General features: G+C 40.5%; 2 protein-coding genes across 2 annotated transcripts in view; one reads left to right on the top strand and one right to left on the bottom strand.

Moving 5' to 3' along the window:
• Positions 1-19,294, top strand: part of SLC9C2 (solute carrier family 9 member C2 (putative)) — an 84,320-nt gene that overhangs the window by 56,366 nt on the left and 8,660 nt on the right. Inside the window, exons 19-24 of the mRNA XM_053909275.1 lie at positions 2,425-2,476; positions 4,905-5,053; positions 7,729-7,854; positions 13,141-13,239; positions 16,191-16,358; positions 18,484-18,615. Of these exons, the coding sequence (XP_053765250.1) occupies positions 2,425-2,476; positions 4,905-5,053; positions 7,729-7,854; positions 13,141-13,239; positions 16,191-16,358; positions 18,484-18,615 (726 nt within the window). The remainder of the gene's footprint in view (positions 1-2,424; positions 2,477-4,904; positions 5,054-7,728; positions 7,855-13,140; positions 13,240-16,190; positions 16,359-18,483; positions 18,616-19,294) is intronic.
• On the bottom strand, positions 16,942-17,550 carry LOC109250135 (60S ribosomal protein L23a-like; the record flags this gene model as incomplete). Its single annotated transcript, XM_053909512.1, is given in 1 exon segment — positions 16,942-17,550. A coding segment is annotated over 1 exon segment (531 nt), but the record flags the coding sequence as incomplete, so codon positions are not given.

Raw genomic sequence — 19,294 nt, forward strand, 5'->3', positions numbered from 1 at the left:
TAGCTATGTTTATTCTGCTATTCAGCCCATCTATTACATTCTCTTTCTTTTCTTGACTGAACGCTTTCTTATCTCCACGTACTGTGATTGCTTCTTCTCATTGAAACTAGTTCCTTTATTTTTTTTAAACAAATGTGATATTCCCTTGAATCTCTTTATTTAAATTTTGTTGTTGCTGTTGTTTCCTGTAGTAGTTCTGCTTCGTTGAGGTTCATTCTTATATTTGTCATGCTTGGTGCTTGTCTTTCATTCTGTTTTCCTCTGCCCAGTGTTTGGTGACTTTTGGTAGTATTTTCTCAGCCTAAGTGAGACTCTTGATTTGTAACCTGACAATGAATTTAAATCCTAATTACTGAGGACCTAGATCTAATGATCTGTGTGTGTACATAAAATCAGGGATGGCCTGGGGGTTATGTCTTCTGCTTGTTGTGCCTAATTTTTTGTGATGACTGTTAGTTACCTCAGGCCCTCAGCCAATAAGGAGAGGCTTTTTCTGAATGAAATTCAGGAGAGGAAAATAGGCTGTGAAGATACCTACCTTAATATTTTAATTTTAATTTCTAAAATACATAAAAAGATTAGTTGTTAAATATCTTCAGAATTTAAGATTTTCTTTTATAATCAGGGAACACTCTAGAATAGCTGAATTTTAGCAAAGCATCTGACATCTTTCATGACATCTTTATAGATAAGCTAGAGAACTATTATCTAGATTTATCAAAGAATTATTGAGCATTGGATCAAATGTGCAATAGAATCCTACCTTGTTGATTTACTTCGAATATTAGATAAGACAATTAAAAGAACTATGGAAAGTCTAGATTGATCTATAATAGAAAGAAGATAGAGCTCTTCATAGGAGAAAAGATTTCAGAAAGAGGAATAGGAGAGAAGAAAAACAGCTGCCAGTGGTGGGAGGTAATGCGTTTTGAGGAGTTGAGGAGAAGGCAGAGATTTGGGGGCCGTGGTCTCAAAGTGTAAGAGATGAAACAAATTCTCCTTTAGAATTTTTAAAGGCGACCTCAGTACCGATTTAAATATTTTTTGAGATATTTAGATATCAAACTCGTGTGTATTCTGAAAGTGTTGTGGTTCAAAAACTGACCAGTGACAGCTCACGTTTAGAGGAGTCACATGTGCCCAGCCTTAAGTGATTATATTCTATTTGTAGGTAGGCATCGGTTCCTATGCTGTCTCGCGCAGGTCATTCTCTGGCATTTTTACAGAGTTGCTATGGAGCCAGTTCAGTTTGAAGGGGGCTGTGCACCTGTGCAAGCAGGGCAGGACCATGGTTTGTGGGTGCCAGCTATTAATTTGGCACCTTCCCAATATTGATTCAATGTTTTCAAGTGAGAAGAAACAACTTAATAAAAATTGTATACCTCGTTCTTATATTCAAAATGAGAGATTTCTTACATGTGATTTTTCTAAACCAAAACAACAACAACAACAAAACTTAACTTCAGCTACTTAAACTTTATAATAAGCCAGTAAATAGCACCGTGTTAGCTACCATTCCCTGTAAATAGCACTATGCCACGTGTTATTTGGGCACAGAGTTTCAGTCATCTATGCCCTACAATCCTGGGGAAATGTCAGTTGTGTGGTCCCGGGGCTGTTGTGTGGCCAAGTGCAAGCTCCAGAAAGATTAAAGGTGGAGAATAAGCTCCACGAAGAGCAGTAGCGGGGACATGGCAGGCATTTGACCAAGACCTATTGTATGATTGAACAGAGCTTACACCATGGTTAATCCTTGGAGTAGAGCTATTTCCTAGGTATGTCAGGAGTTCTCTGTAGGAAACATCAACTAACAAAAGCCATAGTTTCTCATTATTCTACTTGGTCTTGTGCTCCTGATAGACAGGCTGCCCAAACAGCTGCTCAGTTGGCTATCCCAAACCGGAGCGCTATCTGTGAGAATTCTCCTTGGTGCAGAGTGGAATACACGCCAACCTTTCCTGGGGCACCTGGGTGGCTCAGTCACTTAAGCATCTGACTCTTGATTTCCGTTCAGGTCGTGATCTCTCGGTTTGTGAGTTTGAGCCCTACATCAGACTTTGTGCTGCCAGTGCTGAGCCTGCTTGGGATTCTCTCTCCCTCTCTCTCTCTGCCCTCTCCCCACTTGCGCTCTCTCTCTCTCTCTCTCTCTCTCTCTCTCTCAAAAATAAATAAATAAACATTTAAACACACTAATCTTTTCTGCGAAATGCTAGGTCCAGTAGCTATGTAAGCTACTGACTGCATTGTATTTGTTGTAATATGAGGAGGAGCATGGGGAGAGCGGCAGACTCGGCACAGAGGGAAGACTTGAGCTAAACATCTTCCCCAAGTCACAAACTAAGTGGGATTTCTTCTTCTCAGATTTTAAAGGCAGACACGCACTTGCCATAATAAGAAATTAATGTCTTTCTTAACTTCTTACAGAAATTATATGAAATTTTGGAAACCAACAAACGAGATGCCATCAAAGAACTTGGTAAGTAGTTGGAGTATCTGATTTCCTGAAATCACACGCTATTATCCCATCATTTAGCCACGGGAAGCCAAGTTCATACTCATCTTCGATTACTCATTTATTCATCCAATGAGCATTTACTGAATGCAGGCAGTAGGCCAGGTATGCCAAAAATGCAGAGCCAGGCGGAAGGTATGAGAATATCAATGGATAATTGCAGAAAGTTAGAGAAGGTCTTGTACTGGCCATGGGAGTGTAGAGGAAAGAATGAGGGGTGTGGAGAGTGGCTTAAGATGGCAGGTTCCTTAAGGCTGTCAGAAAAAGACACAAGGCGATTACATTTGACAAAGGGTGCTTTGTTTTGTTTTACTTTGCTTACAAGCATACTCAGGAATGTGGGGCTACAATCTCTTGACATTTCTAGTCTCTCTGCTTGAGTTGAAGCACACAGCAGGAGCCCTAGGGTTTTATACAAAGCTTCTTGGGTCTGCTCTCCTCATAAGGGGCTGTGGGGCAGGCTGTGAGTGTGTGCCAAAGTATCTGGGAGAAAGCCCTGGCATATAGTAGGTTCTTGATAAACGGATGTTACTATAAAAGAGATGAAGTGAAATCACTTTGTATTCATAGCCACATTGTAAGATGCCAAATGGATTTATGAGGATCATACTTTCCAAATCAAAATTAGAAGAACATGGCCTGATGAATGACATTGTGAATTTGGAGACAATAGGTCAGAATATTTCGGCACTGTCTCAGATAACCCAGGACCCATTGTTGCCTTTACATATAGAGATAGATTTTTATTTCTGTGCTTTTATTTACTTATTTTTTAATGTTTATTTTTGAGAGATAGACAGAGCGTGAGCGGGGGAGGGGCAGAGAGAGAGGGAGACACAGAATCCGAAGCAGGCTCTAGGCTCTGAGCTGTCAACACAGAGCCCGATGCGGGGCTCAAACCCATGAACCGCAAGATCACGACCTGAGCCAAAGTCGGACACTCAGCCAACTGAGCCACCCAGGTGCCCCTATTTCTGTGCTTTTAAAGATTAGGGGTGTAGGAGCTGCTATCTCATATTATGCTTTAGATTCATATGGAATATTACAAAGTTTTCTTGATTCAGTCCTGTAAAAGGGAATGCCTGTTCCCACATGGTTACTGCAACTGATTATTGAATGCTAATTATGTCAGGAACTGTGTTATCAGCTTTATGTGCATTATCTCATTTAATCCTTGTAATTACTCCAAGAGGCAGATACTATTACTGTCTTCACTTTATAGATAATGAAGCTGAGGTTTAGAAAGTTTAATGCGCCTCAAGGCATGTGGGTGGTAAGTGCTGAGCTAGATCTCGAGCCCAGGTGCACCTGACACTGAAATCTGTTCGTGATCACGCTATCCTTCATTTTAGCGGCCAGCTCATGGTCGTTCAAAAAAAAGTTTGAGTAGCAACCTTGGGTGGCTCAGGGGATTAAGAGTCTGACTCTTAATTTCAGCTCAGGTCATGATCTCACCGTTTGGGAGTTCCAGCCCTGCGTCAGATTCCACGCTGACAGCGCAGAGCCAGCTTGGGTTCTCTGTCTACCACCCTCTCTGCCCTTCCCCAACTCATGCATGCGTGCGCTCTCTCTCTCTCTGTCTCTCTCTCTCTCTCTCAAAAAAATATACATAAACTTAAAAAAAAAAGTTTGAGTACCTTCCAGATGTCAGGCATTAAAAAAAATTTTTTTATGTTTATTTTTGAGAGAGAGAGAGAGGGAGAGAGAGTGGGGTAGGGGCAGAGAGAGAGAGGGAGACACAGAATCCAAAGCAGGCTCCAGGCTCTGAGCTGGCAGCACAGAGCCCGATGCGGGGCTCAAACTCACAGACTGTGAGGTTATGACTTGAGCCGAAATCCGATGCTTAACTGACTGAACCACTCAGGCGCCCTGGATGTCAGGCATTTTGCTTAATGTCAGGATGACAAAGATGAAAGAGACGCTGTTTTCGCCATGTCTTCCAGTCCAGGTCATGACTTCCTGTGTTCATTAAAGAGGAAAAGCTATGCCATTTGATCTCAGAAATCCCCACCAGCTGAAGCCAGGGGTCTCTTTCATGAAGCCATTTATGCGTTCACCCAACAAAAGTTATATGATGTGAAGGATCAAATAAGTAAGGACCAAAATCCCACACTATAGTAGGTTCCATAATGGAGATATGTAGGGCATGCCATGGGAATAAAGAGGAGAGAGTGATTCTCTCCTAGCTGGTGGGGGACGCCAGTTTTCAATGTTCTCATCCATAAAATGCAGATGAAAATAGCTCTAGTCCTACCGGCCTCGCATGTTCTGTATGAAGCAGGAATAAAAGGATATTGTGTAAGCACTTTGGAATTTACAAACTATTACACACATATTAGTTATTATCATGGTTATGGCATTGTATGCTTACTGACGGTTATATTTGCTTCAGGACTCATAGAGCACGAGGGTCGTGATGTTGTCATTGCTTTGAAGACTAGGCAGGCAATCCGGAACGTGATTGCTAAAGCTCTGAAAAACCTCACCTTCCTTTGGTCAAGAGGCATTATTGATAAACATGAGGGCATCGAGATGAATAAGGTAATAAAGCAATTATCCACGTTGCTTGATTCCATGAGCCCAACACCCGAGGCTGCATTGTTACTTGAGCAGAATGTAAGGAGTGAGGGAGATTAAATCGGATGTTAGCTGTAATTTGCCTGGAGCCTTTGTTAATGCCAGTGGCAGTTAGTGCCAGTGCGACCTGGTATACACCATGTCAAAACTATTTGGTTGCAAGTAACAGAAACCAACTTGAGCTAGACCTTGCCAAGAAATGGGGCTGGGGGTTTATTATAAAGACATAAGAGTGCCTAACCAAACCCATGGTAGCCAGACCATATGGCCATGCCTGAGGAAGGGACCTGACTGTGGACCTGGAAAGCTTTCCGGGTTCTCCATTTCCTGTGAGGGTTGCCCTCTGTGGCCTCTTCTTTTGGCTCCCTCTACAAACTCATTAGATTTTTCTGCTTGTCTATCCACTGGTGGAATGTGTACTGCCCAGGCCAGGCAGCTGTGACAAGGGAGGTGGGAGTCACATAACGTTAACATGGTAGGGAAAGGATCAGCTTGCGTGTGTGCGTGTGTGTGTGTGTGTATGTGTGTGTGCTTGTGTGTGTTGGTGGGAGTCTGGGGGTGCAGTTCTGAGAGAGCAGGACCCAGGAAGACACCATAATTGGTTAGCTGATAAATGGACTTTTGAAAAATGATAAATGTATTTGCAAAAAAAAAAAAAAAAAGGAACATATGACAGAAAAACATATTTAATATTTATGCTATCACTCTATCACATCCACCATCTAGACTGTGCATTTGTGCAAATATGATTGTTCTTCCTATCCTCTGCAAGAACCTATCAGTTTCCTAACAGAAAGCAGAAATATGGAAGTTCTAGTCCTACCTTCTGTCTGTGTTGACCACTGATAAGCTGCTTCTGGGTATCATATGCTTTTCCTTGTCACTGGCAGCTCCCAGCCAAGGGTCACATGCACTGTGCTTCTGGTCATTCCCTGGACATAGTCCCCTCTCCATGATTCCCAAAGAGAAATGGGTGTGGGACAGGCCAGCTTTCCCCTCTGAGGCTCTATCTCTTTAGGCTAATATTATGGCAAAGGACAAAATGGGTTATATGATTTCTTCTTAGTGTCTAACAGAGGGAAGAAAAGGGCTACTTTACAGTATCCTTCAAGTTGTATATACCTCTACACACGCTGTGGTTTGTATTCTATTCTTTTCATTTATCAGTTGAAGATTATATAAGATTCAATTGAATTCTTGTTATTCATTAATTAAAATAAATAAATAATAGCCCTTATAAGGAGAGAGGCTATTTTTTTCTATAGGTTTGTTTAGAAAAGTAATGGGTAAATCAATCATTCAACAGTTACTTATTGAATGCATATTAATTGCCTAATTGTCAGCCAAAGAGATATAATTATCTTCTAAGTCATAAGGAGCTAGTCATAAGGAATTACCTAGCTAATTCAATTTAATTGAGTAAATACATGTAGAATACCTACTATATGTTATGGACTCTTGGGGAGACTGGATACTTAATACAACGATGACCCCAAAGTCCACTGGCTCTTTCTCGTTCTTTGATTTAATCCTTTATTCATCCAGTCAATCAAGTGATTATCTCTTACCTGGTGTGGGAAGCCAGAGAAGGTTTCTGAGAGCCCATAAAACTGAAACTATATCCTTCAAAATTAGAAGAATTTAGGGAAGCAAATAATACATACAAGAAAGATTTGAGGAAATGTGGCATTAAATTGTACAGTAGTCAACTGTGAAGTTTATTTTATTTTTTTATTTTACAGAGAGAGAGAGAGTGTGTGAGTGGAGAAGCAGGGCAGAGGGAGAGAGAGAAAACCTCAAGCAGGCTCTACACTCAGTGTGGAGCCTGACATGGGGTTCAATACCATGTAGGATCACTTGAGCCAAAATCAAGAGTTGGATGCTCACCCGCCTGAACCATCCAGGTGCCCCAAACTGAGAAGTTTAGATGATCTGAAATTAACACAGTGGACTACAGTGTTAACTGAATTATAAAGATAATAAATTCAATATGAGTTAATATATCAATTCATAGGGGCGCCTGGGTGGCTCAGTCGGTTGAGCGTCCGACTTCCGCTCAGGTCATGATCTCACGGTCTGAGTTCGAGCCCCGCGTCAGGCTCTGTGCTGACGGCTCAGAGCCTGGAGCCTACTTCGGATTCTGTGTCTCCCTCTCTCTCTTCCCCTCTCCCGCTCATGCTCTGTCTCTCTCTCAAAAATTTGGGGCACCTGGGTGGCTCAGTCGGTTGAGCGTCCGACTTCGGCTCAGGTCACGATCTCGCGGTCCGTGAGTTCGAGCCCCGTGTCAGGCTCTGGGCTGATGGCTCAGAGCCTGGAGCCTGCTTCCCATTCTGTGTCTCCCTCTCTCTCTGCCCCGCCCCCGTTCGTGCTCTGTCTCTCTCTGTCTCAAAAATAAATAAAGGTTAAAAAAAATTTTTTAAAAATAAACATTAAAAATATATATCAATTCATAAATTCAATGAGTTAAGGGAAGAATAGGGACAAAAAAGGTTAGAGGATAATTTAAATAGGGTGAGAGAAAGTATGAGTCAAAATTAAAATAAATTTACATGACAATAGTGTTTAAAGATTTCCTTAATTTTTACATAAATCTCTTTTCTGCTATAGGATCTGATCACCATTATTTTGACTGTTTTCAGGTACTTCTTAGGAAAATAAAGGCACTGAATGACTTTCCAATGGCAATCCCGCCACCAACCCCTGACAAATATCTTCATAAAATTGTTTGGCTGGAAAATAAAGATGTTCTCATTGAGTTCTTCAAGGTAAAGATTCTGTCTTCTATCCTGGGTCACTTTTGATGATAATTACTTTCCACTCCCTAAGGCAAGATTAACAAAAAGTATATCCAAGGCAAGAATCCTGTGATGGCCGATGAAGTGTAAGCCAAAATGGAGGCCCAGCAAAACCCAGTTTTCCAGTTTTCTACTTTTTTTTAGAGCAAGGGTTTCAAGTTTAAATTACTATACAGGCAAGGTAGATAATATAAAAGTAAAAGAAGCTGTATAGTATTATAGGGAACAGCAAGAACTGTGGTATATTCCAGCGTTCATGCTCTGTCTAAAGTCAACTGTTATGGAAATTTAGACTCTTACAAGAAATATTTATTGAATCTTCTCCCTGTGCCAGAGGCGGTTCTAAGTTTGGGGATATGCCAGTGAATAAAGCAAATGAAGTCCCTGCCTTCCTGGACTTTATATTATACGCCTAGAGCTAAACAATAAACACATAAACACACAAATACGTAGTCTATTAGATCTATCAATGCTATGGAGAAAAAGTGAGAAAAGGGAATATAGTTGGGGAGCTATTTTATATGAGGTGGTCAGGGAAGGCTGCTCTAACAAGGTGACATTTGAAGTGGGATCTGCATGCCGTGCAGATATCTGGGAGGAGAGCATTCCAGGCAAGTCCAGTGCCCTGGTGCGGAGGGTGCTCAGTGTGTTCAAGGAACATCCCCAGAGCCCCTGTGGCAGAAGCAGGGATGGCAGGACCAGATGAAGTTGGAGAAGTAATGGAGCCTGAGTTTGTACAACTCTGCAGGCCATTGTAAGGGGTTTGGCTTTTACTTTGAATTCAATGAAAACTTAAGAGAAGGTTTTGAACAGAGACGTGGTATGATCTCACGTACATTTCAAAATGACCACCTTGGGGATGTCTGGGTGGCTCAGTCAGTTAAGTGTCTGACTCTTGATTTTGGCTCAGGTCATGACCTCATGCAATGACTGTGTGGAGCCTGCTTGGGATTCTCTCTCTCTCCCTCTCTCTGACCCTCCCTGGTTTGCATGTGTGTGTACACATGTGTGTATTCTTTCTCTCTCTCAAAACAAATAAATAAACTTAAAAAAAAATGACCACCTTACCGCTATGTTGAGAATAGGTTGGTAAGGGGTCAAGGGAAAGCCAGAAGCAAGAGTGATGGTGGTTTGGATTAGTGAAAGTGATGAGTGTCAGACTCTTGATGTATTTTGGAAGGTAGAGCTGATAGGTGCTGATGGAAGGAGTGTTAGAGAGGATGACTTCTGGGATTTTAGTCTGAAAATAGGAATGGAGTCCCTGTTGACTTAAGTGCAGAAGAGAAGATTTATATGGAGGGCACAGGAGTTTGATTCTGAATGAGTTAAATTTGAGAAAGCGTTGAGACATCCAAATGGAGATGTTGAGTAGGCGGTAAGAGACGTGACTGGAATTCAGGTGGCAGGCCAAACGGGAGATAGGTATTTTGGAGTTTTCAGCATAGAGATAGTATTTAATATATGGAGACTTGGTGAGATAAGTTAGGAATTATTATGGACATCCAAGGATTGAGTTCTGGGCTATCCAACATTTAGAGTGGAAATGAGGAGGAATTAGCAAAACAGATAGGAAAGAGATGAGATTTGTGGTTGCCAGAGGCAGAGGATAGGGGCAGGGAAAATTGAAGGAAGATAGTCAAAAGGTACAAACTTCTAAGTTATAAACAAGTACTAGGAATGTGCTATACACCATGATGACCATAGTTATTAGCATTGCTGCATGGTATATTTGAAAGTTGCTAAGAGATTAAATCCTAAAAGTTCTCATCACAAGGAAAAAATTGTTTTTGTAACTAAATGAGGTAATGGATGTTAACTAAACTTGTGGTAATCATTTCATAATATATGTATGTCAAGTCATTATGTGGTATTCCTTAAACCTGAACAGGGCTATATGTCAATTACATCTGAATAAAACTGGGGGCGGGGGGGGGGAAGAATTGAGGAGTAATCCATCATGTGGGAGGAAAACTAAAAGAGAGTGGTGTTCCAGAAGCCAAGTGAAAAAAGTATTTCATAAAGGGGAAAGTAAGCAACCATGTCAAATGAGGCTGAGATCAAATAAGAAGATTAGAAATTGACTATTAGATTTAATAATGTGGAGGTCAGATTTTTTAGATCTGAATTTTTATGCGAAATTTCCAAATTTTAAAAATTTTGCACACATTAAAAATTTAAAAATATCCCGCAGGCCAAACAAAAAACATCCTTGGATTGGATGTGACCCATAGACCACCAGTTTGTGGTTCTAGTTTTAAATGGCTATAGTATAAATTATAAGATTTATAACTTTTTCATCAACCTGTTAAAACCTCTGTTAGATTTTTATTTTTATTTTTTTTATTTAAAAAAAAAATTTTTTTTTAATGTTTATTTATTTTTGAGACAGAGAGAGACAAAGCATGAATGGGGGAGGGTCAGAGAGAGGGAGACACAGAATCTGAAACAGGCTCCAGGCTCTGCGCTGTCAGCACAGAGGCCGACGCGGGGCTCAAACTCACGGACCGTGAGATCATGACCTGAGCTGAAGTCGGCCGCTTAACCGACTGAGCCACCAAGGCGCCCCTCTGTTAGATTTTTAGAATCAGGAAGACTCTGTGAGAAAGAATGGCATTTGTTTTACCATAAATTTGGTTGTACCATATTTTGTGATCTAGGCACGTAGATATGTAAGGCATCTGTTTGTCCACAATGAGGACATTTTCCTTGTTTTCTAGAAAGATAGCAATCATAATGAAGTTCTACTGAGCTTTGAATATCTGATTCCTTTTTTGCTATACCAATGTTTTCTTCCTATCAGAAATTTTTGAATTTTTCTTCTGAATTGATTTCAAATGTACTGAATTAAGACTCCTTTGGCTGAAAGTAACAAGAGCTAGGGGCACCTAGATGGCTCATTCGGTTGGGCATCCAGCTTTGGCTCAGGTCATGATCTTTTGGCTTATGACTTCTAGCCCTGTGTTGGGCTCTGTGCTGACAGCTCAGAGCCTGGAGCCTGCTTTGGGCTCTGTGTCTCTCTCTCCCTCTGCCCCTCCCTCACTCATGCTCTCTGCCTCTCAAAAATTAAAAAAAATTTTTTTTTAATTAAAAAAAAGTAACAATAGCTTACTTGAATTAGTTTAAGCAAAGGGGAAGTTGACTGAAAAGACAAGGTGGTGGTATATAGAAGCTACTAAGAAATAGTTAGCTAACTAACCATGGGCAGGGTGGGATTCAGGCCAGTTTAGGAATATCAGTGGTGGGAATTTGTGGACCCTTCTTCCAGCACTTGGATATCATGGCTCAGTTCTCAATTCCCAGGCTCGTTGTCTCTCAGTTCCAATTCTTGAGAAAGAAGTCCAACTGGCTTAGCTTGGATCTGATGTCCTGCTTTGGGGAGCACAAGTGTGGCTGCAATAAGGAGGAAGAAACCTGACGTGATGGCCAAGGGCTGTAGTGGGTAGTTTGAAAAATGGATTGCAAATAAATGCGTGTGGGAGGTGGGTGATGGACTTGGATTGGGAAGCAGGTGTCTCCAAAGTGTTTCTTATAATTTGCATTCTCCTTAGTTTTGTTAAAATCCAATTTAAGATACAGTTAGAATTTTGTTCTTTGTAGGTAATAATTTTCACAAGTGTAATTAACTGACCACCCAGCAGTGAATGGGGAGGAATGCCAAAACCAATGAGAAGAAGCTAACTCTATAGATTAATGATTCATAGACACCTGAGGTGAATCTGTCACCACAACGTAACCTCCTTCCCATCCTTGACTTACCATGCCTCTGCAAGGCTGTTGGACCCTCTCTATCCCCTTACAGACTTCTGTTACTCTATGTGCACCCTTTCCTTAATATGTTGGGTCTTGATAGCCATTTCAATCCAATTTTACCAGGGTAAAAATTGTGATGAATTGGGAGTACACAGCCCAGGGATTGTGTGGCTAACTAGCTAAAATCCACAGGGTAAACAAAATAACACCCCTTATGGTAGACTGTGATTTCAAGTGTGGTTTCCATCACAGCTACAATGGTTAATTTTAACTACTCCTCCCTTCTTTCATTCTCCAGCCAGTGTGGTTAATTAGAAACCTAATAGTCTATAAAGAGAAGCCAGAAGTCAATGGTAGAAAATAAGGGTCTGAATAATACATAAGCTAGCTAATTGGTTTTATGTGACCTTTTTTAAAAAATCGTGAAGTTATCCATGAAGTGCATGAAGTAAAAAGTGAAAACTCATCACTCCTTACCCCACATTTAGAGATAACCACTATGAATGATTTCGAGATATGTTTCCCATATATCTTTATAAAATGCAGATCTGTCACCCTAATTCCCCTGTTACAAACCCTTCCATGGCTCCTTTCTGGTTTTGGGGAAAAGCCCAAACTCTTTAATGTGCCTACAAGACTCTTCAAGACCTGGCTTTGGCTCACTTCTCCAGTCCTTTCTCTACTGGGGCTGTGTTATGACTTTTCATGGGCCCTGGCACTTTTGCCTTAGTTGGCCTCTTCCCCATATAAAAGTACAAAAATTATACTTTACGACTGTGTTAGTATAAAGATAAATATATTAGTATTAAATGTTCTAGTATTAAAGCATTTTCTTCCACCTAAAAGTTTTTTTATTCCCTTCTGATTTTAAAATAAATGAAAATACTGTTATGAGTCCCTAATGTGTTGGGAACCCTAGGCACTATGCCTAGTGAAGCCTGTCTCCACCCCACCCTGCTGTGGCCACAGAATACCAAATCTACAGTTACCCCAACTGTAGATACTCTATTTGCTTCTGGGTCTTTGCATATGCCGAATCCTCTGCCCTGAATGGGGTTCAACTCATTGTATCCTGGCTATCTGTTACCCTTCCTTCAGGCCTCAGCTTGGCTGTTCTTTCCCCTTTAAAGTCTTCCCTGGACACCCAATACTGGGTCCTGTGGCCTTTCTGGACTTTTCCAGAGCATCCTGTTTCTGTCTCCTTTATCAGAAGTATCACACTTTATTGTAAACATCTACTCAACTGAGCACTTGTTGGGTGTTTCCATCAGTCACTGTGCCCGGTACAAATCACAAAGTCTACAATTTACTTGCTTGTTCCTTTCTTTTAAAATAAAATTGATGAGGCATGTCAGCATATTATAATTCATTAACAAACCAAAGCATACAATTTGTGGAGTTTTTTTTTTTCTACTTGAAACCCATTTCAGCTTTAACATCTTATTTCTATTTAGAAAAGTAGGCTATGAAACTTTTGTGTTGACTCCTTTTTTATTTTTCTTTCAGGAAAGAGCCAAACTTGCCTACTTCGACTATGGAGATGTCATTTGTAAAGAAGGTGAAATGCCACAAGGAATCTACTTAATTATTTCAGGAATGGCAATTGTAAGGGACTATTCATTGTTTACTAAAAATGTACTTTGAAATATATATGATTTTAACATAAGGAGAAATTTAGGAACCAGGAAATTTTCATATTTTTAACATAATTTCTAAATGAAACCATTTCTGCTCAGAGTGAACACTACAGCTGAGAGATAACGATAATACCCAACATCTGAAAGGTGATCCTCATTTAACAAAATGTTTTTATAGTCTTTGCTTATTCCTCGTGGCAATTCTGGGAGGAAGCAGTCTTTTCCATGATGTTCTGATAAACAACTTGGAGTGGTTGAGTTATCTCAAGGAAAGGAGAGTCAAGAATGATGGGATGGACCACAATGTCAGATCCTTACTGAGGTCAAATAGGATGAGGTTTGAAAATATGACTTTTACCTGACCAGTAGGAGGCATTTGGTGACCAGAGAGAGAAAGAGGTCAGTAGAGTGAGGGGGACAAGAGTTCTTTAGAATCTGAATGCTGGTAGCTGAATACATGGGTGAGCCCCAGCTTATGGCCCAAATAATTCCTAGATCCTGAATGATGGTGACAAGTGACAAACCCTTAGTATAATACACATACTATATCTGGCTCTCTATTTTTGGAAGGGGTATTTCAGACCTTAAAAATATCAAAATTGATCATGGAAATAAACTGTTATGATAAGTATATTATAATACTAACTAACACATATAGCCCTTATTAAATGTCTGGCACTTTTCATCCATTCATTCATTCATTCATTCAACAAATATTTACCTCATTACCACCACGCAGTGGCACTATTCATTCTAGGCACAGAATTGACAAAACAGACAAAAATCCATGCCTTCTTAGAGTTTACTTTCTAGTAGAGGCATAGAAGGGGATGGGATAATGAACAAAATAAGCCGTTAGATATACAGTATGTTAGAGGTGATTGAGAGATGAAGAAGTTAGTTGTAATTTTTTAAAGGGTGGTCAAAATGGCAATATACTATGACAATTAATCCTTATAATAACCTTTTTTTTTCATAGAAAAAAGCTGATGTACAGAGAATTAATTCGCTTGCCCCTGCAATGGCACATAGTAACAGATCGAGAAAGGCTTTGAACCCATAGAGTTGGCCTCAGTAATGTCCTTAGCCATTATTCTATTCTGCTTCCAGTAGATGTGTCATGTTCCTATTAGAATCATAGCAAAAGTACACTGCTACCTGTATTTATTAAGTATGTCGAATCAAACACTTAAAAGCTGCAACGTACATTTTCCTTTGAGGAATTTTCCTGCAATGACTGGGCTAGTTAGGTCTTCTTAAAGTATAAGTCCAACAATATTTGGGCTGGAGATGTTATTAGTGTTTAAGCGATGCCATAGCAACTCAGGACAAATTTAGCAGTTTAGATTATCTCATAGTTCAGAAGTCCTATGGGCTTAGTTGCTTTCTCTGCTTGAATCTCACAAGGCCAGTATCAAAGGGTCAGTAGGGCAGTGTTCCCTTCTGGAAACTCTGAGGGCAGAATCAATTTCCAGATTCATTGAGGTTGTTGGTAGAATCCAGTTCCTTATGGCTAGAGGACAGACGTCCCTGCTTCTTTGCAGACTATCAGCCGGAATCCACCTCCAGCCCCCACACCTCCCTTCCATCTTTGCACGCAGCCCCCCCCCCCACCCATCTTAGAGCTGAGGTACAGCCAATCCCTCTCTTGATGCTGCGTCTCTCTGATTGACTCTACTTCCTTTTCTACTTTTGAGGGCTTGTGTGATTACATTGACCCAGCAGCATAATCCAGAATTTTCTCTTTAGAGTCTGCTGATTAGTAACCTTTGTTCCTTCTGCAAAGTCCCTTCCCAAGCGCTACCTAGATCAATGTTTGCTTGAATAACAAAGAGGCAGGAATCTTGGAAGGACGTCTTTAAATTCTGCCTATAGATGTTATCTTCTTTTCTTGGTTGGTAAAAAGCCGAGATAGGGTTCACTGCTCAAAGAGCCTTTGAATTGCATTCAAAATTAAATTAGAAAAATGTCAAAGTCCTTTGGAAGCATGAATGCCTCTAAAAGTTTGAATGGTGATTACTGGCGGAGGGGGCATTTTCCTAGCAACTTCTTCAGTGACCCTCCATTCCCTGTTTCCTGTGTCCTGAACAATAGCCTTCCTCTTTGATGTGCACAGCTCAACTTTCTGGAAAATTCTGTAATCCTTCTGGTTGGTTCCTGCAGCTTCCTCCTGAAATCTGATAGCTTTTTCATTTCCCCCACCCATGCCTATCAGTTCTTTTCTTAAAGTGACTCAGTCACCCTGTCTGTATTCTCCCTAAAAACTTGTTCTGTTGATGTCCCATGGAAATTACTAACCATTTTAAAGGGCGACTAGGTTGTGCTGAAATCATGGCTTGATTTGGAGGCATGTTAATTCATGCTGTCTGATTTAGTCTTCTTCCACCAGAGGCACTAGCTCATTATAATAAGAATTTCTAATAGACTCGAAATGGCTGGTTGAGTTAGTTGCAGACAGCAATCACTACTTTTGGTGGGATTTTTATAGAAGGAAGGTGTAAGTCAGTAGAAAGGTGTAAACAGTCAGTAGAAAGTTGTAAATAGGGTCATCTGTGAAGATGAAGATTAGAAACGATCCTTCCTTTGGAGAATTGAAATGTGAAAGAAAATTGTGATTTTTTGGGGGGGGTACCTTAATTCCTTTTTCACACCTGAAAGTGTAGTAAAGAATCTTTTCCTTCCTGGAGGGGTGGTGGGAGGGGGGATGGGCTAAATGGGTAAGGAGCATTAAGGAATCTACTCCTGAAATCATTGTTGCTCTATACGCTAACTAACTTGGGTGTAAATTAAAAACTTAATTAATTAATTAATTTTAGAAAAAGAATCTTTTTCTTCCATTGTTAATAATTGAAAGAAACAGTGGGAGCTCCTGTGGCTTGGTTTGGTGAAAGGTTTCTAATTTTGTATTTCCCTTTGCAGTTGCATAGCTCACCTCCTACCTTTGGAATAGACAGTAGCCTAAGGTCTGATAGAGAGTTCAAAACCATGTTTACAGAATACTGTACCAGTGGAGACATCATTGGAGAGCTGAGCTGTCTGCTTAAGCGTGAAATTGAATATACTGCCATTTGTGAAACTATTTTACAGGTAAGAAACTGGTTCTGTCTGTATTGTGGGCTATTAGTTAATTCTTCCTGAAGTAAATAAGGAATTCCAGAATCTTTTCTTCCTTTGGGTTCCGTTATCTTATGCAGCCACCTACCCAGCTATTGTGAAGCAGTGTAGACTAGCTGAGAAAAGATTTAGTGTCTCACATCCTGGCTGTGGGACCTGGAGTGAGATATTTTAATCTCTTTGTGTCTTAGTATCCTTGTTTATTAAAAGAGAGAATGTCTAGCTTTGACGTTATGAAGATTAGGAAAATGTCTAAGTGCATGGCATGTATAGACACTCAATAAATGGCCACCATTATGAAAGAAGTATTTTTAAAGAATACTTGTTTTTTTTTAAATTTTTTAATGTTTATTTATTTTTCAGAGAGAGACAGAGCACGAGTGGGGGAGGGGCAGAGAGAGAGGGAGACACAGAATCCAAAGCAGGCTCCAGGTTCTGAGCTGTCAGCACAGAGCCCGATGTGGGGCTTGAACTCACAAATCGTGAGATCATAACCTGAGCCAAAGTTGGCTGCTTAACTAACTGAGCCACCCAGGTGCCCCTAATTGTTTTTTTTTATTGTTATTTATGTACTATTATTATTTTTTTTTATGTTGAAAAAATTTATATTTAGATTTAGCCAGCTGGACTCAGTTTAGATGATCCCAATTTTGTTGGCAACATCCAAAGCATCATAGTCAGGAGCCAGTTGAACATATGCTTTCTTTTCTCCATCGGGCCTGATCAGAGTGTTGACCTTGGCCACATCAATGTCATAGAGCTTCTTCATGGCCTGTTTGATCTGGTGCTTGTTGGCCTTGACATCCACAATGAACACAAGAGTGTTGTTGTCTTCTATTTTCTTCATGGCTGACTTGGTAGTCAGGGGGAACTTGATGATGGCATAGTGGTCAAGCTTGTTTCTTCTGGGGGCGCTCTTTCAAGGCTATTTGGGCTGCCTTCAGAGATGCAGTGTCTTGGGCCGTCGGAATGTAGGTGACGTGCAGATCTTTTTTTTATAACTGTGGACGCCTTTCAGCACTGCTTTCTTGGCCTTCAAAGCCTTTGCTTTAGCTTCAGCTTTGGGAGGGGCAGGGTCCAGAGTCTTAGGGGTGCGTGGGACAGAAGGGAATGTTGCTTTATCAGTTTCATACCATTTAGTTTCTGGAAGAGGACAGGAGGCATGAATTTAGTCACAAGGTTGAAGTGAAGTCACTGAAGTCCATGTAGCTTGAATTCTTAAAGAGCAGTCTTCCATATTCAGGTAAGCAGTTGGCCTCTGGAAACAAATCCTGTGAATCAGTCTATAGCCAACATGCAGGGGTACAAGAGCACCCAGAGTGGGGCCCCAAGTCAGGTTCCACCACCCACTGCTGACAAAATCCAAAGGCAGAGAGACATGAGGGATGGTGAATCAAGAAAAAAAATTATTTCAGTGAGGCCAACACCAGGAAGATAGTGGATTAGCAGCTCAAAGATGATCTCCAATGTGCTGAAATACTTCCGGGTTTATATAAGGAAAATGTGGGGCAAAGGTGGATGGGTATGAGCAGGTGGACAGTGAAGGTCAAATCCATCACTGTCTTAGAGTTAATCACAGGTGGGGTCTTGCTGGCTCAGAGCAGTTCCTATTGTTTGAGGGGGTAGTTTCATTCCCAACTAAGGATGCTTTGTCCCCAAGGCCTTCAGCCTGAGCCAAGAGACAAGCTGGAAAGAACAACCCAACTATAAGTCTGAGGTCAAAATTGAGGCAGCAGGAGTCCTCTTTTGAGCCCACTTCACCTACTGTGGCAGTAAAATAGATAAGTTTATGTGGCTTACTTCCTGAATCTTGGGCTCATGAGCTGTATCCTTTACCATAGCTATTGACTGGTATATATTTTCCTGGCTTATCACTAAGTGTATGCTTTAATTGAACTGTAAATTTTATCATCTTATATATAGCAAACAATTTCTCCACAGTACAATGCTTTTAAATGGCAGAGTATCATAATTTTACTAGAGTTGATGGTTTTTCTAAGGGGTCAGGTGAAGATTAAATCTATAGGCACCTTGTCTTCTGATGGCCTTATAATTTAGTTGTGAATCAAGCTTGCTGCTCGATATCTTGTGGTTTCAGGCCTGCTTTATCTCCCTGGAGGATTTGTATGAAGGCTTTGATGTCTTCTGGCCATCCTTGGAATATAAAATATGGCTAAAGCTTGCACTCAGTATTGCCTATCAGTATTTTGAATCAAGTCTCATTGATGAGGTAAGTTATGGGATTAAAATATGAATGGACTTTTATTTACTTTTTACGAAATGCATATCATATTTTTGAGACAGAGACAGAAAGGAAGGTTGTATCTGATATTCTAAAATGAGATTCTAGAATTTTAACCACACTTGTTCTGACTTCCTGCAGATCTTCAGTTCTCTTGTCACAGCTGATTTTCCAGGCTACCTGCAGTCATGCCTTAAAAAAACAGATTCAGCAAATATGAAATAGGCAGATTCCCAAGAACTAGGAACTCATATTTTGTGTGTGCTTTCAGACTTTGGCATTTTTAAAAAAGCCCCCGGGTGTTTAGAATGTGCATCCAGGGATGAGAACACTGCTCTAAACTCTGTCAATAGGGAATACAAGAGGAATAGCAGTTTTCTGGAGGAAATAATGGTTCCTTTTCACTAATATACAGAAACATAATGACTTCTGCTTTCAAGCTCGAAATCCCCGGCATTATGAGCCAATCTACTCAGACCCAGGTAGATGCTAATTGAGTTTCCTCTTTGGACTGGGTGCTTGTTCTATGCAGCTTTTTGAATGATCTGTGTGAGGACTGATTGGCATAGTGTTTCTTTCTTTTTAAAAAAAATTTTTTTTAGTGTTTATTTATTTTGAGAGATAGAGCACAAACAGGGGCAGAGAGAGAGGGAGACACAGGGTGACA

This window comes from Panthera pardus, unplaced genomic scaffold, assembly GCF_024362965.1.
Source record: "Panthera pardus isolate Hobbes unplaced genomic scaffold, ASM2436296v1 HiC_scaffold_21, whole genome shotgun sequence".
NCBI lineage: Eukaryota > Metazoa > Chordata > Mammalia > Carnivora > Felidae > Panthera > Panthera pardus.